General features: G+C 38.0%; 1 protein-coding gene across 1 annotated transcript; it reads left to right on the top strand.

Moving 5' to 3' along the window:
• The first annotated feature begins 1,127 nt into the window (after positions 1 to 1,127).
• On the top strand, positions 1,128 to 12,337 carry LOC308702099 (complement factor H-related protein 1-like). The gene is made up of 9 exons (XM_081384748.1): positions 1,128 to 1,251; positions 5,133 to 5,330; positions 5,409 to 5,579; positions 9,217 to 9,393; positions 9,475 to 9,636; positions 9,772 to 9,951; positions 11,057 to 11,251; positions 11,700 to 11,885; positions 12,057 to 12,337. Exons 1-9 carry the CDS (start codon positions 1,182 to 1,184, stop codon positions 12,248 to 12,250), a joined length of 1,533 nt encoding a protein of 510 aa, XP_081240874.1. The 5' UTR covers positions 1,128 to 1,181; the 3' UTR covers positions 12,251 to 12,337.
• The last annotated feature ends 11,373 nt before the right edge of the window (positions 12,338 to 23,710 follow it).

Raw genomic sequence — 23,710 nt, 5'->3', positions numbered from 1 at the left:
TTTGTCAAATGAATTTTGATGAATATATAATGAAATCACATAAGTCAAGGTTTTTATTATTTGTCACAAATTTTGGAAACAGCATTGCCAAAAATGTAAACCTCATTGAAATTGAACAGAACATAAAATGGCTCAAATAATATTTAGTTTGACAAAATAAAAATAAAAATAAATTAAAAAGTTGATCCTATTCATTGATTGTGCCCAAACTCAGCACATGACAACCATTTACTTATAAAGTTAAAGACCTTTGAGTTTAACATTTCAATGTTTACCAAAAGTCCACACCGTAAGATCCCGTAAATGACATCCAGTTTTTACAGTTTAAAAAAGACAAACATTTGTTTATTTTTTCAGTGTGAGATAAGGAGGGCAATCTAGGTCATATAGAGACAACAACAGTTTTTTGTTTGTTTGTTTTTTTAGTTTTAAGCACATACTGATACTTTAAGGGTCAAACTCGTCTTGTACCTCAATGTATGTTCTAGTAACATAAGTATTATGAACAATCATTAATTAATTAATGTAATAATGTTCTTCTTTAAATGTAAAGAACACTAGTCAGTGAAAAAAATCTAAATCTAACAGGTTTAACCTGTAAAGCACAGCAGTGAACACATCAAATATTTTGGAACTTCCTTTTTGCTTCCTGTTTATATGTTACATAAATGTGACTTACAAAGTTTGACTTGTCTAGGGTAACTTGTCCTTTGGTTTGTCCAAATGAAAAAAAAAAGCTACTTGTGATGTGAACTCAAAATGAGAATTTCTGTCTTTTGGTGATGTTCCTTTAGTTGTGCGCAGAGTGAAGGCAATTAAGCTATTATTTTTGATTTTATTGTTATTTGACTTAATGTCATTTTCAATTAGATTTTTTTGACTTGAAAGCAAATGAAGGAAGGGTGTAGAGTTACATTCAAGCTATTTTAAGGTAAATAAATAAATAAATAAAATTCACATTATTATTATTATGTCATTTTTGTGATCAAAGATGAGTTTTAAGGGATACAAGTATTGACTACAGGGGGATTTTAAACAAAATATCCTTCTGCACATCCACAAAGTGGTCTGGTATAAAAGAATCCTCCTTTTGACTTAGTAAATGATTCACTTTTTGATTCCCCATCATACAAACAGAGTGAGAAAACAAGTTACAGTCATTTGTGAAATGAGAGTTCAAAATGAGAGTTCCTGTACAATTCATCAGCTTTTCCTGTTTTCTATTTTCTGTTACTGTTGTGCAAGGTCAAGGTGAGTTCATTCATTTTTAGTAGAATGTTATTCGTATTATATACACATCCAACACTTTTAAATGACCTTAAGTTGTTTTAAAGAGTGTTGACTACTACATCTTTGTGTAACGTTTGTTTGTGCTTCTCAGAATGTCGTTGAGAGGATATTATATGAAAACATAGAACCAGTTTGGAAAGCTTCATATTATAAATATTGAAACAATGTAAGTGAACTGCATGCCAGGTTTTACTGGTATAGATTCACTGCTGGCAAAATTGGCTTTCAACAAAACGTGGCTGCCTATTCAGAAGAAAGGTAAAAATCAGTGCTACATGACTAGAGAAAATGAAGAAAAGGGCTGTTTAATGTTTTTTATTATTTATTATTATCATTTTTATTTTTATTATAATAGAAGTTATCAGAATTTTGATTTCATTTAATTCTGATTGGATTATTCTCCAAATTAAACGTAACAAAATAAAGATGCTACATTTTAAATATTTGTTTAAAAGTTTGAAAGTTTTGTGAATCTTCTTCAATCTCACTCATTTCCAATGCAGACAAGAGTATCAGAGACAGACCAACAAAGATACTTGTGAAACTCCTCGGCTTCGTCTTTTGGTTGTTTTTCTTTAATGTCTTTTTCATTCTGATTTTATTGATTTGAAAATAATTGTTATATTATATGCACTTCCCAAAACATTTAACTGTATCTCTAGAGAGTGTTGACTAGTTGTGCAAGTACTTCAGCATTTAATATACACAGTTGTGTCGTTGTTTGATTTCTGCAGAGATAATGCAGTCACCCAGGGGTCACAGCAAATGGTGATTTTAGACTTATATCAGGATCTGAGTTTGTTTTTGGAGCAACAGTGTTGTATACTTGCGAGAAAGGGTAAATGTGCTTTATGCTTTTTATTCTCTTTATATTGTACGTATGAAGGCCCTAAATGGACATGGTGGTGGAAACAATTGAGGATGGGAGAAAAAAAATATTTTTCAAATCGTTTGCGTTAAAGGGGTGGTTTACTGCCTTTTTTCTTTGCTTGATTGTGTTTATGGGCTGCAATATAACATGTCTTCGTGTTTCGTTTGTTAAAAAACGCCTTATTTTTCATAAATTTCACCTTTATTGCAAGCCGCTTCCTCCTCTGTCATTCGAACGACCGGTTGACTTCCTGATTCTATGAAACCACTCCCTCAGAAAGAGGCAATGAGCTCAGATTGGTTAGTTCGGCCGGTGTGTTGTAATTGGCTAAACTGCGTCCGGAATCTTCACGCCCATTACCTTTACGGGCGACAGTTGCATGTGCTCCGGACCCGGTCAAATGTAATGGTGTCAATATTGCCTCATCAGTTTGAGCCAGAATCAGACCCAGAGAGCGGTGATGAAGAGAGTCAAGCAGAACCTCCGCAAACACGGCTCTTACTAAACGTTTCTGAATGGTATTTTTTTTTAATTATTATTATTTTCTCAAAGAATTCCCATACGCTGTTACTTGAAAATGCTACTGCTGTTTGTTAGCTTTTGAGATACGCTTTCCCCCTGATTAAACATTTAATATAACTGAATACATGACTGAGTAATACCGTTTTTTAAAGATATTGTTTTATTGATAGAATGAACAACCGTTTAACTATTCACAAAACTTACCGGTTACTCAGTTTGTCGTTTTCTTTAGGTGTACATGTGATAACAGCAGCTGAAGTTCGCTGTTGCGATAATTTTTTGAAGTTTGTACACGTTTCTTATACACACAAAATAACATCGAACTAACTAGCTACTATAACCAAACAGCTTTGGCATTGGTTTGCGTTCTTGATCAAATAAAAAAATTACGTCATAAAGTATACATAGAAAATACGTTTACAAAATTTGTACATATACAAATTCGGGTCCAAAATGTTTATACGCATCTGTCATATACTAAAGCCAGCACCGGCATTTTTTTACATCCTTGATAAAACTAAAACATTACGTCTTAAATTATACAGGCAAATACATTTAAAATGATTAAATCTTACTTGCAGGTTGTGGCCTCTGGTTTTAAAGCTGTAACTGCTTCATGTTGGAGTAATAGTTTCTTGTTGAATCCGACATTGAACTCGTGTAGATTCTGGAAGCTGTCTTCCGTAAAATGCGCAGCACAGAGAGCTAAACTACGATTGTAATTGTCAGGAACATAATCAAACTTAAATTTTAACCATTGTTGATGAACTACAGCGTCTGTAGGAAGCCTGAACACAGAAGACCTGACAGCTACAGCTCTCCACTATAACTCCTCCTCTTCGACAGCAGAACATGTTCCGGAGGGAGGGTTGATGTAAATGTATGGGTTAGTTACGTATAAAACCCGGGAAGTATCTCGTTGTAGTCCCATTCGAGTCGTTTTTGTAGGCATTAAACTTCCTGATTTTTAAAAGACAATATCTCTGCTTACGTTGAACTTTCAGCGCAGCAACTTTGCAGATACTGTTCATGCACCAACAGCAACATTACACAGTATTTAAAATGAAAAAAGTGAAATAGCAATCAACCACCCCTTTAACTTGCGTTAAGCAAAACTTCTGTGTTCTCTAGCAAAGATGTTTGCGTTCTTTTGCTAAACCTGTTGTGAGCTCAGGCAGACGGTCCCTTCAGACTCTTCTCTCTGCCCCCGGCTCATAGAGACCAATTTATATTATAAACTCGTTTTGAGGAAAATTGGGTTGTAGCTTGTTGTTACTATATGATTGGAAAGTGATTGGGAGATTACACAGGAGGGAAGTTATGGTGATGTTATTCACTTTGAGTGTGTATCTAATGACAAAAAGATCGACGGAAGTAGTGACATTCACTGCACAGAGACGGGCAAATGGAGTGACTCCGTTCCAAAGTGCAAAGGTTCATTACACTGTTTATGTGTTTGTTCGTATCTTCGCCCAATGATCACAGATTTCTGAGCTTTATTCAAAGCACCAATTTAACTATTCCTCTTTCCCTTGCTTTTCACACAGAGATAACATGCACAGCACCAGATATACCAAATGGTTATGTTGTTTAGAAAATGCAAGAATACCAGAAAGATGCCATATTAAAATACAGATGTTCACCAGGGTTCAAGTCTAGAGAGGGAATCCCCAGATGTGCTAAATTTGGCTGGACTCTGAACCCAAAATGTGATTTCATTATGCAAACAAAAAAAAAAAAAAACTCTGTAGTGTCACACTGAAACATTCTTAAATTAGATAGCCATTAACCTTAAATTCAAAAACTGAATATTGAAATAAAACAAGTATGTAGTTAATAAACTAATATTGTATATTTCCAAAGCATTCAAGAAAATATTTGCTTGATCTTAGTTTGATTTCTTTCTAAATGATGAAAGGAGTCAACGCACCAATATTTGTAAAAGTTGAGAAAATGGAATGAGATGATTTACTTTTCTTCCTGTGATGCTGTAGAAAGTGTCCAACTGATGTTTTTTTTTTTTTTTTTTTTTGTTTTTTTTTGGGGGGGGGGGGGGGAAATCATGAGACAACAGCATTTGCTGATCATTATTATTTGGTAACTACAAAATCAGCTAAAAACAACAACAACAACAACAACAACAAAAAAAAAATACTTACTAATAACTACTTTCTAATTGCTTGATTAATTTCCAGATAATACTTTAGCAAATATATCTAAAAGTTCTCAAAATAGAAAATGTGCTTATACTTATTAGGGACTTATTCAACTTGATTTATGGCAAGCAATATCTTTTCCCATTTTAGGATTTTTTTTTTATTGTTATTATTTATTTATTGTCAGAATCATTTGTTTCCCCCAAAAGACAAAGCATGCTAATCCAGTTTCACACATTTGTTATGCTTTATCTCTTCTTACCCTTATTTCTACATAATTATGTCTTGAACAGAAGAAACATGTGAGCTTAAGTCAACCACATTTGGAGTAAAAAAGATCAACCCAGAGGGAAAAACTATTTTCAGAGCTGGAGAAAGTGTGGAGATCACCTGTGCTGGAAAACGCAGGCTCTTTCAAAAAACAAAAGAAACCATCAACTCATTTACATGTCGAGAGAATGGGCAGTGGGATTATGAGCCTGTTTGTGCGGGTAAGATTATAGAGAAACACTTCTGCATTTAGTGCTGAACTTACTGCATTTTATTAAATAATGTAAATCTTGTTTCAGATATTAGATGTGGAGTTCCACAAGGCCAGCATGTGTATGACCCCTCTAGCTTCTGGGGAGATCTGAAATTGGGAGCAAAAAGATATTACTATTGCATGTCTGGATATGATCAAATGTCAGCAGTGGCCACATGCACTCGAGACGGATGGACACCTAATCCACTGTGTGCTGGTATGGGCTCATATTAATGTTACAGTTTGTGCAAATGGATTATTATGACATAATATGAATATTTGTTTACATTAAACATGTGTGTAGCACCAAACATCCCAAATGCAGGAGATACAAAATACAACATCAATTCAAGAATACAATATAAATGTCGTCCTGGTTTTGAACCAGAGCAGCCTGTACAAATCACCTGTAATTCCCAGACTGAACGGACAGGCATACAACATTTTTGTATCATTAATGATTATTATAATTGATTTTATTTATTATTATTATTATTATTTACTATTATTAGTATTATTATAGAAATTATCAGAATTTTGATTTTACTTCATTCTGATTGAATGATTCTCCAAATTAAATGTAACAAAATACACTACATTTGAAATATTTGTTTAAAAGTTTGAAAGCGTGTGAATCTTTTTCAATCTCACTCATTTCCAATGCCCGACAGATTAATTCACTACAATATATTTTATGATTTGCTTCAAGAAGAACATAAGCGAACAGTGAAAATATTGCTTGTGTACAGAGTGGTCTGGTGTAAGAAAAACCTCTCTTTGACTTTGATAAATAATTAACTTGTTGATCCCCAAGCAGACACGAGTATCAGAGACAGACCAACAAAGATACTTGTGAAACTCCTCGACTTCGTCTTTTGGTTGTTTTTCTTTAATGTCTTTTTCATTTTGATTTTATTGACTTGAAAATAATTATTATATGCACTTCCCAAAACATTTAACTGTATCTCTAGAGAGTGTTGACTAGTGCAAGTACTTCAGCATTTAATATACACAGTTGTGTCCAGGGCTGGACTGGGACAAAAAATCGGCCCTGGCATTTTGGCCCAGACTGGCCCACTACATATGATCATAAACACCACCCATCTTTGCACGCCATTGTATACCAACTCCTTTTCCTTAAAACCACTAATGCCATGTAATGAGTGAGTAGGAACAAGCGAGAGTTAACAGATGAAATGACAAAAAAAATGGTCATTTATTAAAACAATTTACTATAAAAAAATCTATACCCCAGAGTGATGAATCCTAAAACAAGCTATAAGCTGCACTGGCATAGCAATACCTGTTTCTCACAGGATTTTTAGTAAAACTGTGGTGGGTGGACTTCGGGTCCTCTAGGGCAGTGGTTCCCAATCCTGGTCCTGGGGACCCACAGCTCTGCACAGTTTGTATGTCTCCCTCATTTAACACACCTGATTCAGATCATCATCTCGTTAGGAAAGAGCTCTATGAACTGAACTGTGTGTGTCAGATAAAGGAGACATAGAAAATGTGCAGAGCTGTGGGTCCCCAGGACCAGGATTGGGAACCACTGCTCTAGGGGGGTTCGGGGGCATGCCCGCCTGGAAGAAAATTTTGTGCATTTTAATGTTAAATTCATCAATCTGGTGCACTTTGAGAGTTCAAAATTAAAAGCTCCAACCCATATTCAGTGTGCAAATTGAAAAAGAAAAACTCAATCCTCTTTTAGTTAGTGTCTGTCTACATTACACTAATAATAGTTATAATTAGGGCTGGGGGAATTAACGCATCAAACTTTGCGATTAATTTGAGATGTTTAACGCATTAAAAAAAATTACGCAATTGACGCAGAACCATTTTTTGCCTCGTTTTAATGACTTCCTGTTGCGGCTGCAATTGAAAATAATATGCAGTCCCGCTTGCCATAGTATAGTAACTTTACAAGCGGGTCTTTTCCGCTCTGTGTGTGCGCCGCGCTCTCCGTTCCGTGTGTGTGTGTGTGTGTGTGTCGGCGCGCTGCTGCGCTCTCTGCTCAATGTTCCGCTCTGTGTTTGCGCTGCGCGTTCTGCTCTGTCGTTAACGGCCCAAACGCTCCAATCATGTACCGATCACGCACTGGAAAGGCAAAGTCTGCTCAAATAATGTGAAATTTCTCAGTTGTAGACTTCTGTTTGCTGGTATAGCCATGCTGGGCAACAATGGTAAAATGACCTGCTCTGATCACATGCTCTGGTAATAATAGCTTTGTATGACTAAACATTATTTTGATAAATGATGTTTTATTAACAAGGTTCGGGAGGAGCACGTTCAGATAATTAACACAAGTGGAAAGCACTCAGCAATCAATGGTGAGAGGTATAAATACTCAGCAGTCTCACCTCATTCCATTGACAGTTTTTGCAGCATCCCTCCACCACCCCTTCTCCACACTTCTAGTACTAAACACTTACATACGGGGGGAGTACTCTGGGTTCGGGCTGAACTCCGAGCTCGGAGCCCTCCCTCCGGACAGCACGCCATATACGCATTAAACTTACCCATTCAAATTATATGTAAGTGTGAACTCGTGAATTAGTCAAAAAAAATAAATCTGTTAAATCTGAGTATGTTACATAGAACTGAATGAAAAATAAAATATTGATTCCATGTTTGAGCGAATCATTTCACCAGACTGCTTTATAAACGAGAACATTGAAAAAGGTATTAGCTCCTGTCTGAGTATGTGTTGTTTATGTGCCTAATGACTGTCATAGTCTCACAGACTGGTTATTTTTTAAACAGATCAGTAAAATTTTAGTGCTTCAGCCCTGACAGTTGTACCTAACAGTGCATAGATAACGTTACGCATCATGGACAAGCCTACATTTACCGAAAAAAAGTTTTTCATGACCATTAGCTGTAACATCAATCTGTCAATGAACTAACGTATACATCAGTAAACACATAGCGTTCGTATCTCACTACTCTACCCTGCCAGTACATACAAAGATAGATCAAAGTGACATTACGTTAACCAACCATTCAGAAACGTCCGTTTTTCCGACTCCGGTTCAAATTGATACGGTTGCACAGTGTCCTCAGAGACTCCCACTGCCATTCTTCAAAATATACCCTCAACTGTTGTCAAGGCAACACTCCACGTGTGTTGTTGTGGCAAAACGCCCAAAGAACAGAGGGGCGGGGTGAGCAAAGCACTTAAACGGCGTGCTGAAAACAGAGCTGTTTTTGACCAGGTAAAATTAGTGTTTTCTTACAATACTAATGAGAATTTTTAATTAAAGTATATTACAAACTTTTAATTAAGACCCTAAAGAATCATATTAGCTTGTACAAAAATGGCATTATATGACCCCTTTAAAAACAAAATACATCACGCACCGTCCCACACAGACCGGGAATCTCCCGGTAGTCCCGATGGCCAGTACATGCCTGGTTGTGGCGTTGTGTGGCGTTTCTGCTTCTCAGAAAACATTAAATATGGAAACTTAGAACCAGTTTACAAATCTTCATACGCTGATGGTGAAACAGTGATAGTGAACTACATGACAGGTTATATCAGATTATATTGTACTTGTGTAACTGGTCCTATTGGACCTGCTCCTTGCTGGATTCGAGCCGGGGACTCCGGGCGTGGGAGGCGGACACACTATCAAGGACTCTAAAGACCACAGACTCTAGTGTCAATTGCTAGTGCATCTCTTGAGGCCAGGGGAGTGAGGTTTACACGCGCAGCTCTTTACACTTGTAAAGAATGTAAAAACATTGTGTTCACAGTTTTGAAATAGGGGTGGGATACTAATATGAATAATAATAATGATGACTCAAAACATATGGGATCAGAATGTTTATGTTTTTCAACTGTTTCCTCGCAGCAAAGCAGAAATCGTGTCGTGATCTATCCGTGGAAAACGGGTTGATATACAGCCTCCCCTCCAATGAGGAAGAAATCTTTTACACCTGCAACACGGGTTATAAACCCTTCACTGGGAACTTGGGCGATTCAGTGGCATGCAGCAAAGGCTCTTGGTCTAAAGAACCTCGGTGCATCCGTGAGTTTTATTATTGTCAGTCTCAGGTGTTAGACGAATGATAGTGTCCTGAAATGTGCTTCCTGTTTTCTGTCTTTACAGCGGAGGAAGAATGTGGTGCTTTTCCCAGTGTTCCCCATGGAAAACTAAAGCAAAGCCTTCATGATCAAGGAACTGCTGAAGTGGAATGTGATCCAGGGTTCAAATCAACTCAACGCTACATATCATGTATCAGAGGTACATGGGAGAAACCAGTTTGTGAGGGTGAGCTTCTCAATCTCTTATTGCATGTTTGTGGGGAGCAGCGACAGCATAATGGAAAATAGACACTATTTATTGACAATGTTAATCTCAGTCTTACTGGATTTCATGAATTTCCATAAACATTTTTTTTTTTAGTGGACGTCAGTTGTAACATTCCTCCAAAGGTGGAATATGCATTCATAACATCTAAACCTGAAGAATTGTATGCACATGGATCTAGTGTAACATATGTATGTCGAAGCTCATTGTTAATGAATAGGGAAACTACAGTTTTCTGCCGCAATGGAACTTGGGAAGAAACACCAACATGTGAAGGTAAGGTTTTGATTGGTGATGATAACTGTCTTTTAAAACTTCTTATTATAAAAAATAAGAGGGGAAAAGAGAAAAGGTATTTGACAATCAAGATGAATAATATCAAGTCCCCAGATAAGTTTGTCATAGTGACGACAATAATTATAATATAAATCAAAAACCCTGTGAAATCATAGAGTTTTGGTACTTTTTGTCCATCTGTACTAGATTAATATGTTATTGTAATAATAAACATTATCAGCTTGCTGGTATACTGTATGTTGGATGACTCATCCTGCGCTACACAGTTTTTTGTCTAATCAAATGCTCTCTAGAATCAAAATAAAATGAGTGTTTTAGTGCCACTGTACTATACTACTTTCTTGTAAAAAAAAGTTCTAACCTGAGAAAAAGGATTGAGTGATTTAAAAATGGTCACAATAATTGGAAAACAAAAACAAATCGCAAAACAAAATGATGATATCAACTCTTTAAATAAAGTAGTAGGGACACTAAGTATAATGTACACACCTGAATGCATCTGAAGCTATTAATGAGGAAAATTTTAAATAATGTATCTGACTCCACAGTCTCTCCCCAGATATATTTTTACTTGAGAAATTTTGGGCACATGAGAAAGATGTACAAAAATAACGAAATTCTAGTGCACTGAGCCATATAATGAAATTCCAGTAGGACGATGGATCTGTGAAAATGGAAAATGGAGTGGAATGTTTTTCTGCACAAAAGAGTTACTTAAATAACTTAATATAAAATCACATTTACTTACATAATAGATAAAAATTCACTAGATCCATGATGAACAACTGCTGGGAATGATTGTGAATTAAGTGGAAAAATGTCATTTGTTTTATTTATTTATTTGTATCACAAATCTCTCACAAGCTAACAGACCTTAATTGAGATTTGCATTATTTTAAAAAGTTTCATGAGGTTGTTAGGGATAGATGTAAACTCCTTTAACTCAAGTTTTCTTGGCTGTAATGCAGCTTGTGAAATATCATATGTCAAAAATGTAATTGTTATGCTAAACCACTTATTGCAATTTAGGGCCACCTAAGCTTCTCTGTAGATCAATATGCGATCAAGTGTCTGCTTTCTCTAGAGGCAACGTGTTCTCTAAGCACAACAGTGGAAGACTTAAAAATAGAGCGATCCCCTGATATTGAGGGTCCCGTCAAACCTGGACACAAGTTAATATTTTCATGCAATGGACAATTGCTGATATTAAAAGGACAGAGAGAAATCACCTGTCAGCCAAATGGAGAATGGAGCAGCCCTTTCCCCAAATGTGTAAGAGGTAAGGTTATATGCTTATTTAGTTGAGTTTTATTAGCAGTGTTTGCAAGCATCACTATTGCTCATGTTAAAGTAAATGCTCAACTTTGGTACGTAACTCATCGACACATCGTCTCTCTTGATTTGGGCAAAGAAGATGTCCCAGCAACCACCCAGAATAACCTAGCAACAGCATAGCTACGCACTAGCACTGTGGGAGCGAATTTTACATGGATAAACACAATTTTGATTCAAATTTAGATCTAGTTAGAATATACAGTATTTTATGGAAAAATCCACAGATCATTTCAATTCAGAAAGACATTTTAAAGCATTTTATAAAAATGACCACAAATTCTCATATTAATAATGTGCATTACATTAATAACATGTTCTATGTTATTATCTTCTTTGGTGATCTAAAAAGAGTTTAAAAATAAATAAATAAATAACTTTGCTTTCCCCTTTAGAAAAATGTGGACCTCCACCACAAGTGGACTCTGGAGATACAACAGAAATGACAAAACCTGAATACAATTCAGGGGAGAGAGTTGAATACGTCTGCTTTAATAAATACACACTGGATGAGCGTCACCCCTACTCCAAATACATGACCTGTGAACAAGGCGAATGGAGAGGGAATATTAAGTGTTTGAGTAAGTATGGACACTCTATACAACAAAGATATGTGAGTCTTTTCTAACAGTATTTATTGTTATTATTGTTATTATTATTTGTAAGATTGATGTAATCTTGTAGTTGTTCTGGTTCTGATGAATCAATGAATGTATGTTGTAACAGTGACAGTGAGATGTTGTTTGTTTCAGAGCCTTGTTCAGTGACGGTGGAGGAAATGGATAAAAGAGGAATAGAGCTGCAATGGCGTCCACGGGAAAAGATATTCTCACCACATGAGGACAGAATCATCTTTGCATGTCAGAGGGGCAAATATTTAAAAGGCAGTATCCCCCTAATGCAATACTGTAATGATGGAGAGATGAATTTGCCTGAGTGTGTGTGACAAGGAGAATAAAACATCACTGATGTATCAGCTGTACTACTAATAAAAAACAAATGGATCAAATCAAAATAAAACCTTTTAAAATTCAGTTTCTCTGTTTTGTAATTCTTGCAGTTAAAACTTAATAAATGATAAAATCAACATGTTTAAAATGTGCTTAAAAAAAACAACAAAAAAAAAACCATTAACTTATTTAATGCCAGCTAAGTGAGAATGTGTATGAAAAAAAATAAAAAATAAAATTACATAAATAAAACCGATTCCCAAAAAGATTGCAAAAAGCCTGTAAGAACAAAGAGAAAAGTGCTAATAGCTCTTAAGTGCCATAGCTGTGGTGCAGAAAGTACAGCCGCTGCTGAGCCTTCTTCACAAGGGCTGTAGTGTTGTTTGCCCAGGTGATGTCCTGTGAGATGTATGTCCCCAGGAATTTGAAGTCCTTAACCCTCTCCACAGTGTCTCCCTTGATGTAGACCGGGGCAAGGTCAGTCCTCTTCCTACAGATGTCTATCACCACCTCTTTAGTCTTAGAGGTGTTGAGAGACAGGTTGTTGGTGGAGCACCAGATGGAGAGTTTTTGGATTTCATCCCTGTAGGCAGACTCATCCTTATTATGGATAAGTCCAACTACAGTGGAGTCATCCACAAACTTAATAAAACTATTGCTTTCATGAGCTGGGGTACAGTCGTGAGTGTATAAGATGTAGAGTAAGGGACTCAACACACAACCCTGGGGGGCCCCAGTGCTGAGTGTGAGAACAGAGGAAAGCTTGGAGCCCAGACGAACTGACTGGGGACGGTCTGTGAGGAAGTCATGGATCCATCTGCAGATGTTTGTGCTGATGCCCAGTCCGAGTAGCTTTGACACCAGTCTTCCAGGGATGATGCAATTGAATGCAGAGCTAAAATCCACAAACAACAGTCTTGCATAAGTGCCAGGATGTTCAAGGTGGGTCAGCACACAGTGCAGGGCTGTGTTGATGGCATCCGCGGTTGACCTGTTTGCTTTATAGGCAAACTGGTGCTGGTCCAGTGTGGAGGGGAGGGAAGCTTTTATGTGATTTAGCAGCAGTCTTTCAAAGCACTTCATGACAGTGGAAGTATATAGTATAGAATAGTCCTTTATTGTCATTGTAACCTGTACAACGAAATTTAAAAGTGCCAGACAGTTAGTGCATCAAATTTTTTTTTTAGATAAATACAACATTAATAATCAACACATCCTCCCCATCCTATTGGAGATACACACACATACCACCATTCATTCTGTCATAGTTATTGCACAATCTGACTATATAGTATTGTTTTAAGAATGTTTTTTTATGGCATTGAGGATGGTTATTGCTGTTGGATAAAAACTGTTTTTACGTCTGTTTGTTCTTGATTTGATTGTCCTGTATCGTCTGCCTGATGGCAACAATTCAAACAAGGAGTGACCGGGATATAAAGTGTCTCTAATAATGCTCTGAGCTTTTTTAGCACAGCGAGCACTGTGAAGGTCATCCATTGTAGGGAGGGGGCAACCGACTATCTTCTGGGCCGTGTTAATGACCCATTGGAAAGCCTTTTTCTGGGCTACTGTGCAGCTGCTAAACCACACACATAGGCAGTATGTTAAGATAGATTCAATGGAGCACCTGTAGAAGGATAACAGCAGTCTCTGAGTGATGTCGTTTCTCCTGAGGACCCTCAGGAAGTGTAGTCGTTGTTGGGCCTTTTTTAGCACCTTCACACTGTTTACACTCCATGTCAGACCCTCCTCAATGTGCACACCCAGAAAACGGAAGTCCGACACCTGCTCCACCCGATCCCCGCTGATGATGAGTGGTGCGATGTCAGTCTTTTCCCTCCTGTAATCAATCACCAGCTCCTTGGTCTTTACAGTGTTAAGGAGAAGGTTATTCTCCCTACACCACACCGACAGATGTTTAACCTCCTCTCTGTAAGCTGACTCGTCTGCTCCAGTGATGAGCCCCATAACTGTAGTGTCGTCCGCAAACTTCACTATGATGTTATTGTGGTGGGTGGAGGTGCAGTCGTGCGTGTAGAGAGTGTACAGCAGGGGGCTCAACACACAGCCCTGTGGGGAGCCGGTGCTGAGACTAAGGGCCGTAGATGTGTGATGGCCCACTCTCACCCTCTGGGTGTGACAAGTGAGAAAGCTTTTAATCCACATACGGAATCCACACGTAAGGAATGCCTAGGTCCATCAGTTTGTTCATCAGTTTTTGAGGAAGGATGGTGTTGAAAGCAGAGCTATAGTCCACAAAGAGCATCCGTACGTAGTTCCGTAGTCCCGACGTAGCATGAAGGGCTGTAGCTACAGCGTCCTCTGTGGATCTATTAGCTCTGTATGTGAACTGGTGTGGGTCCAGGCTTTTTGGCAGGCATGATGTAATGTGACCCCGGACCAGCTTTTCAAAGCATTTCATCACCACTGGGGTGAGTGCGACTGGCCGGTAGTCGTTGAGGCTGGAAATATGAGTTTTTTTAGGCAGGGGAACGATGGTGGAGGACTTCAGGCATGGTGGAACTGTGGACTCAGCCAGGGACTGGTTGAAAATCCTCATGAAGATTCCAGCCAGCTGATCCGCACAGTCTTTTAGAACACGCCCAGAGATGTCATCTGGCCCAGCAGCCTTCTTCGGGTCCACGGCCTGCAGTGTACGCCTCACCTCATGCTCAGTGAAGGTGAAGTTGCTGTGGACCGTGAGGTGTGGTGTCGCTGCCATACTTGGTTCCACCTCAAAGTGGGCAAAGAAAGTGTTCAGTTCCTCTGCCAGCGAGGCCTCACCCTCAGCTGCTCCTAAGGTGGACCTGTAATTGGTGAGCTGTTGGACTCCCTGCCACACCTGCCTGCTGTCATTACTTCCCAGGTATGCCTCAGTCCTCCGCCGATAATCCAACTTGGCCCTTTTGATGCCTCTTTTCAGGTCAGCCCGGGCCACAGTGTAGAGGGTCTGGTCACCAGACCTGAAGGCATTGTTCCTCTCCCTCAGCAGCCGATGTACCTCCCGAGTCATCCAGGGCTTCTGATTGGGATAGACCCGGATCTGTTTTTCCACAGTAACAGTGCCTATGCAGTGACGTATGTAACACAGTACACTGTCCGTAAACATCTCCAGGTCTTGATGTAAAAACACATCCCAGTTGGTCCTATCAAAACAGTCCTGCAGCTGGTGGATGGCTCCATCAGGCCAGATTGTTATAGTTTTTGTGATGTTGGGTGTACTTTTCCTGAGGGGGGCATATGCAGGAATTGACAGCAAAGACAAATGGTCAGACTGGCCCAGGTGAGGTAGTGGTTTAGCCCTATAACCAAGTTTGATGTTAGAGTAAACCTTATCCAGAGTTTTATTTCCTCTAGTTGTGTATTTAACATGTTGATAGAAATGAGGGAGTACTGATTTCAAGTCTGCATGATTGAAATCCCCTGCTATAATGTGTACAGCGTCAGGATATTTACTCTGTTGGCTGGTAATGCTGCTATGCAAATGACTGCTAGCCATTTTAGCATTAGCGTCCAGTGGTATGTAAACAGCTGTTATCATGACAACAGAAAACTCTCTCGGAAGTTAAATGGGTCTGCATTTCACAGACACATACTCCAAGTTCGGGGAGCAGTGACTGTCCACAGTTACTGTGTTAGTACACCAGTTGTTATTCACGTACACACAAAGCCCCCCTCCTCTGCTCTTACCGGAGCTCTGTGTCCTGTCCTGTCGCTGCCCGGTATAGCCTGTTAGCTCCATCGCCGAGTCCGGGATAAGTGGGTGAAGCCAGGTCTCCGTGAAAAGCAGAATACAGCAATCTTTTACGGTGTTGTTGGTTGCAATCTGTAGCCTCAGCTCATCCATTTTGTTGACAAGTGATCAAGCATTAGCGAGAAACAGGCTGGGAAGCGGAGGTTTAAGTGGCTGCCTCCGTAGCCTGGCGAATGGGCCAGCCCTGCAGCCCCGCTTCTGCCTCCTCTCTCTACGCCACCTTCGCCTCTTTCCGGCGGGGATGATAATCCACGAGGAGCCGGGGTGCCGTGCTATCTCCTCCAGTATATGGTGTGTGTAGAGAAACTTGGCTGTAATATTTTGTTGATAACAGACTCTTATCTTAAGGAGATCATGCCGACCGTAGATGTTATTGGCCTGACAGAAAACACTCAGGACATATGAAGAGCTCTTTTCCAAAACGGGATAAACGCCATTTTTAAAAAAAATGAGTTTGTCATGTCATTTTGCTGTGTACTGGACCTATTCACTGCTCCATCAACGTTTCATGACAAATCGCTATATTTACTTGTTTAAAATGTACTGCAAGATGCAGTTTCTTTCCAAAACGAGATAAGCGCCAAACCTATTTTTAGCCTAAACGGGATATATCCTCTCAACCAATCAGAATTCGGTGAGCGTTCTATGCAATCCAAATAGGCGGCGATCTGAACAGAGGTTTGTTACTTTGTTTATGTTCATTCATTCCTCAAAATGAGTGCTTTGAACTGTAGTAACACTTTTGATGGCCTTGATGAGCCAGTGAGACCTACACCTGGGGGTAGAAAACGCAGACTGGACAAAGAAAATCACAAAAAACAACAAAAAAAGAAGGTTCGTCACTCGGGTGGCGCGTTAATACCAACAGTGGGATCAACACAAAGCTGCCGTCAAAGGTTTCTGTCAGGCCGAGAGGCTGTCGCCGGACGATCTGATGGTAAATTTCAACTATTTTTATGAATAACAAAACAAGGTTGACCAGGACCAGGCCATACTTCATCTCCTGGACATCACGCAAGTGACAAGGAAGCGTCCGAAAGTCCAGGACATTAACAAACAAAAATACCGGAACGTATCTGTTAAGTACAGTCTTTTGTGCAACAGACATCCGGAGAATGTGCCCGTTTGCAAGGCGACCTTCATAAAAGTGTTTGAGTACAACTTTCGTTTCAGAATTGACTAGTATAATACTGTTTTGTAGGTTTCCCCCTCGCGATAAAGATATTTTCCTGTAAAGAAGCCTGCTAACGTGACATTAAAAGTACTGAATAGTTCTAATAGCCTAATAGCCTAAATGTGTTACTAAATGATTTGAATGTATTTTTAACATTGTTGTATTTAAGGACTGGTATTTGTATGTGTGTTATTTTTAAATTATTTGTTTTATGTGGTGGACAATATTAGAACATGTCACTGGAAATATGTATTTTATTTTTACTATTTATTTTATTTTATTTTACTATTTATTTTATTTGGCTTTTATTTATTTCATGCATTTGCACTTATTTAATTTATATTCATTTATACTATGAGTACCTGGTTATATGTTGCATGTTCTCTGGTTTGTTTTTTAAAAGACAAACCATCATTTTTTTTTCCAAAAATTGATGGATTTATACCGTTTTGAAAAATAAATAAATAAACTTTGAATTTATCATCAACAATATTGTTGTTTGATTTAATAATCATTGTTCAACGTGTTCAGACTGAGCCAAAAAAAACATTTTAATTAGGATAAATTGAATATTCACAAAATGTGTGGGTCTAGGTAAAAAAATGTAATTTTCCTGAAAACTACTGAAATGGATTTATCCCGTTTTGGAAAAGAGCTTCTCATATATAAACACAAAAAAACAACGCAAACTGTAGCACCAACTGAGAGAGCACCGAGCCGCAGCATCTATGTGCGCCGCCATTTTGAGGCGCCTCAAAGTGAGGGCCACTGGTCTATAATCATTGAAGCTACTCACAGCTGATTTTTTCGGGATCGGCAGAATGATGGCAGATTTGAGGCACTTGGGGATGGAACAGGTAGACAGAGAGATGTTGAAGATGGAAGTGAATACCTCAGCCAGCTGGTCGGCACAGTCCCTCAACACTCTCCCAGGGATCCCGTCGGGCCTGGCAGCCTTCCTGGGGTTCACACCAAGAAAAGCCCTCCTGACCTCCTCTGCACTCAAAGAGAATGTCAGGGCATCTGTGGGCAAGAGTGCTATTGGTGTGGCCGATGTTGACTCAGTCCTAGTCCCATTCATCTCAAAGCACGCAAATAAATAGTTGAGCTCCTCGGCCAAATTGCTGCTGGAACTTGGGTCTTTTGAACCCTTAAAGTTTGTGAGGTGTTGGATTCCCTTCCAAACGCGCCAGGGGATCCCCCTCGTTAAAGTGCCCCTCGATCTTCCTCCTGTAGGCCACTTTTGCTTCCTTGATGCCTGTCTTTAATTTGGATCTAGCGGTGCTGTATAATTCCATGTCCCCGGCCCTAAAGGCTTTATCACGGTTTTTCAGCAGCAGCTTGACCTCTCTGTTCATCCATGGATTGCTGTTTTGATAGCATTTGACCTGTCTCTCGACAGTGACGTTGTCAATGCAGGTCTTAATGTAGTGCAGAACAGTGCAGGTGTAACCCTCAAGACTCTGCTGTGAGAAAAGTGCCCAGTCAGTGCGCTCAAAACAGTCTTGCAGTTGTGGAATCGCAGTAGCAGGCCACAGTTTTGTTAGTTTCACTGTGCACAGATCTCTTAAACACAGGTCTGTACGCTGGTGTGAGAAAGAGGGTAGACAAATGCCCTGTCCCAAATGGCACCCTAAACACTAAACACGCGGTCTACCTCTGAGTCCGCACTTTCATGACGTAACGCCTATTGGACTGTCGGGTCGGGAAGAAGTCTGCTTTAAAGCTCGCATTAGTGTGGGCTCGGCAAACGTGCGTATCGCGGCAGGCGGCAGCCATTGTAAGTTCACAAGACCAAAAGTTCATATGAAGTGTGCCATTTGGGACAGGGCCAAAGAACCTCGGGATGCACCTGTGACACATCTGACGAGCACGCATTCCGATGACGTCACCGTCTGAGGCTGTCAAGTTCAATGTCAATTTTCATTGATGTGTTACACACATTATTCACAGCAGAGGCCTGCTTCATAAAAGATGCTAAGAAAAGCGGTGATTAAACTTCTCTTATTAAACATATCTTCTAACTATAAGTATTTATCTTTAGGATGTTGGCTAAGTTGCGGTGAACTTATAGATTATTACACTCATTTGTTTTACTTATTTTTTTTTTTTTGTTGACATTTTTAATAATAATAATAAAGATATTAATATTAATAAAATATAGTTTTAGGTATAGGGGAGCGCGGGGCACAACCTAACGCGGGGCTAGTTGTAACGCACTTGTTTTAAATACTTCCACACATGCTTGGATGACGAAACTTGGTGTATTTACTAGTTGCCATATCAACACTATATAGAAAAAAATAATTCCGCCAAAATTATTATTTTTTTGGAAGATATCCATAGACATTTATTAAACCATAGCAAAAGTAAATTTCTTACTTACAGTTTTTTTCAATCGCTAACAAGCGCTTACCCATACTTTAGATACTTTTTCTAAACTCTTAACACAGACTCACACCTACAAAACACAATTGGCCAAATGGTTAATTGTCTTCTCAAAAACACATTTTGTTAAATATATACTAACTCTTCATTTCAAAACAGAAAACATGTTTCTCTGCGCACACACTAACTTTACCAAAACACTGGAAATCTGACTCAAAATAAGATTATTCTGTCAAAGAATAACACTTGTTTTCACTTAACAAGGTACATGCACTCAATCAAAGTACACCAGGTTTCAAAATCCTGGCTATTGTTGACATTACTAAAACTGCATAGACTTTTATGTTTCAGTTTTACAGGTATTTGCATGCAAAACGTGCAATCCACCATTTTACACTAAATTCTTGGTTGGGAACTGTCCACATGTACAGTACTGTTCACATTCATAATCATTCCAGTAAAAAGCAAATCAGTTTTTATTCCTTTACTGTTTACTACAGGAGGTACAGTAGAAACACGGTTTGATAGAACAGAAAAAGTTTTACAGTATTGCTTACAGTGAACAAAATATCCATGAAACACACAAGAGCATTCTGAACAAAAAAACAACAGCAAAAAAACCCATAAAATTACTGTATCTAATCTCTGCGATCTTCAGGGTTAGGCCACATGTTTTCATCAAGATCACATCTGATATCATCCAAGGTGATGCACCTGGGATAAAACTGCTTGGTATGTCGGATCCACCCTTGGAGCCAGCATCCATGGCTTCAAGGAGGGACATCTGCTCATGAGGCTGATGGCCATAAACCTTCCACCTCCACATTACATTTTGTCCAGGTTGATGCCTTTTGGCCAGATTGAATCCTGCCTCATCTATGTATATGAATTCATGAGGGGCCTGTTGGCCTCCAATTCCATAACTCTCAAAACAAAGTTTATGTAAATCATGTCATTTACTGTATACCATACTGTACTGTAACCTATTGCTGTGTAGGTTACCTACTTGCAAAGTGCAAAGCTTATAGAACTGGACATTGAATTGAATATACACTATACCTGGAAATATTGTTGTAGCTCCTTGACTCTCTCACTGATATATTGTTTTTGAACTGATATCATTGCAGAAGCAGAGGTTTTTATAAACTTTCATATTGTGAAATATTACAGTAGTACAATTTGAAATAACTGATTTCTGTTTAAAAATATGTATGTCATGTAATAAATTGTGTAAAATGTAATTTATTCATGTGATGAAAAGCTGAATTTTCAGCATCATTACTCCAGGAAGAAAAGCTTGTTTCTTCATGACATTGTTCAAAAGCAACACATTTTGCTAGCAATCAAAATCACATTTTGCTAAAATCATGAAATTTACAAAAATGGTAAAAGTTTCATGTAAATGGTAAATAAATAAATGCAGTCCATACTGTATCTAAGGTTTGGAATATTGTTTTTGCTATTGCGGGATGTTGTGTGTTAACATTTGTAAATACTACAAAAACAATCCATAATTTTGTTGGGAGGTATAGCTTGTCTGTTAAGAAAATGTAAGCATTGTGGAAATGTGTTCACTGACTGCATATTGTGTGAAAACGACAAGAAATGTGTGAATGGTATGGCCACAAAAGGCTGATGCTGTGCTAATTGTGTTTAGAGTTTTGAAAATGTGACAACTGATTGGACAAACGCTTGTTAGCGACTGAAAAAAACTGTAAGTTAATTTTTCATCTCTATTTTTTTGTGTTTATTTAAAATTAGTCAAATCTGATATTATTTTAATCTCCAATATGTTATTTAACAGTTGAGATAGTTATTTAATGCTTCGCTAACTAGCAGAAGACACTAGCCGGGTTTACAGTTTTTTTCAGTCGCTAACAAGCGTTTGTCCAGCCAGTGTTCACATTTTCAAAACTCTAAACACAATTAGCACAGCATCAGCCTTTTGTGGCCATACCATTCACACATTTCTTGTCGTTTTCACACAATATGCAGTCAGTGAACACATTTCCATAATGCTTAAATTTTCTTAACAGACAATCTATACCTCCCAACAAAATTATGGATTGTTTTTGTAGTATTTACAAATGTTAACACACAACATCCCACAATAGCAAAAACAATATTCCAAACCTTAGATACAGTATGGACTGCATATATTTACTGTATTTACCATTTACATGAAACTTTTACCATTTTTGTAAATTTCATGATTTTAGCAAAATGTAATTTTGATTGCTAGCAAAATGTGTTGCTTTTGAACAATGTCATGAAGAAACAAGCTTTTCGAGTCCATATGCATCTTCCTGGAGTAATGATGCTGAAAATTCAGCTTTTCATCACAGGAATAAATTACATTTTACACAATTTATTACATGAGATACATATTTTTAAACAGAAATCAGTTATTTCAAATTGTACTAATATTTTACAATATGAAAGTTTATAAAAACCTCTGCTTCTGCAATGATATCAGTTCAAAAACAATATATCAGTGAGAGAGTCAAGGAGCTACAACGACAATATGTCCAGGTATAGTGTACTGTATATTCAATTCAATGTCCAGTTCTATAAGCTTTGCACTTTGCAAGTAGGTAACCTACACAGTACAGTATAGTATACAGTAATGACATGATTTACATAATCTTTGTTTTGAGAATTATGGAATTGGAGGCCAACCAGGCCCCTCATGATTTCATATACATAGATGAGGCAGGATTCAAATGTAACGACCTGAACAAAATGTAATGTGGAGGTGGAAGGTTAACTGTATGACCATCAGCCACATGAGCAGATGTCCCTCCTTGAAGTCATGGATGCTGGCACCAAGGGTGGATCCGACATACCAAGCAGTTTTATCCCAGGTGCATCGCCTTGGATGATATCAGATGTGATCTTGATGAAAACATGTGGCCTAACCCTGAAGATCGCAGAGATTAGATACAGTCATTTTATGTTTTTTTTTTTTTGCTGTTGTTTTTTTGTTCACAATGCTCTTGTGTGTTTAATGGATATTTTGTTCACTGTAAGCAATACTGTAAAACTTTTTCTGTTCTATCAAACCGTGTTTCTACTGTACCTCCTGTAGTAAACAGTAAAGGAATAAAAACTGATTTGCTTTTTACTGGAATGCTTATGAATTTGACTGTACTGTACATGTGGACATACAGTTCCCAACCAAGAAATTTAGTGTAAAACGGTGGATTGCACGTTTTGCATGCAAATACCTGTAAAACTGAAACATAAAAGTCTATGCAGTTTTAGTAATGTCAACAATAGCCAGGATTTTGAAACCTGGCGTACTTTGATTGAATGCATGTACCTTGTGAAGTGAAAACAAGTGTTATTCTTTGACAGAATTATTTCATTTTGAGTCAGATTTCCAGTGTTTTGGTAAAGTTAGTGTGTGCGCAGAGAAACGTGTTTTCTGTTTTGAAATGAAGAGTTAGTATATATTTAACAAAATGTGTTTTTGAGAAGACAATTAACCATTTGGCCAGTTGTGTTTTGTAGGTGTGAGTCTGTGTTAAGAGTTTAGAAAAAGTATCTGAAGTATGGGTAAGCGCTTGTTAGCGATTGAAAAAAACTGTAAATCCCAGTTGTGCAGGCGGGGCATGTTGTCACACTGCGTTACAATGTGCCCCTATTAGAAATATGCTATTATATTCTATACTTTTATTAATTTTATTGAGAAAACGTGAGAAAAAGGTGAATAAAGACTGAGAGTCAATGTTCAGAAATGACTAATTATTTATTTGTTTTATGTTGTATAGCTGTGTTTTCCTGTGTTCGTAGTCAAAAATCAAAAATGAGTTTATATTTAATTATTAACAATTGCCATTATTTTATATGAAAACTTTTTTTAATTGTATTCTATTTAGAAAATATTTTAGTTTGTCTTGTATATTTTTTTTTATTAGATCAGATAACATTTTAAGCTGTCATATGTCATGTTACAATGTGCCCCTCACATGTTACAATGTACCCCACCTATGGGGCATGTTGTCACATTTCACTTCCATTCTTTGGAAGTATATCCAGGAAAAAGTAAATACTGTATTAATAAAACAAAACCACATAATTGTACTAGACATGTGGGAAATTAATGTGGGAAAAAATAAATACTCTGAACCATAA

Source organism: Scardinius erythrophthalmus (genome assembly GCF_964197995.2).
Source record: "Scardinius erythrophthalmus genome assembly, chromosome: 14".
Classification (NCBI taxonomy): Eukaryota; Metazoa; Chordata; class Actinopteri; order Cypriniformes; family Leuciscidae; genus Scardinius; species Scardinius erythrophthalmus.
This window is presented reverse-complemented; position numbering and strand designations above follow the sequence as displayed.

What these genes read in the sequence shown, in the direction of transcription:
- LOC308702099 (XM_081384748.1), top strand. Translation starts at nt 1,182, where the DNA reads ATGAGAGTTCCTGTACAATTCATCAGCTTTTCCTGTTTTCTATTTTCT. An exon ending in TACTGTTGTGCAAGGTCAAG is followed by an intron (nt 1,252 to 5,132) that starts GTGAGTTCATTC and finishes TGTCTTGAACAG; the next exon opens with AAGAAACATGTGAGCTTAAG. An exon ending in AGAAACACCAACATGTGAAG is followed by an intron (nt 9,952 to 11,056) that starts GTAAGGTTTTGA and finishes TGCTTTCTCTAG; the next exon opens with AGGCAACGTGTTCTCTAAGC.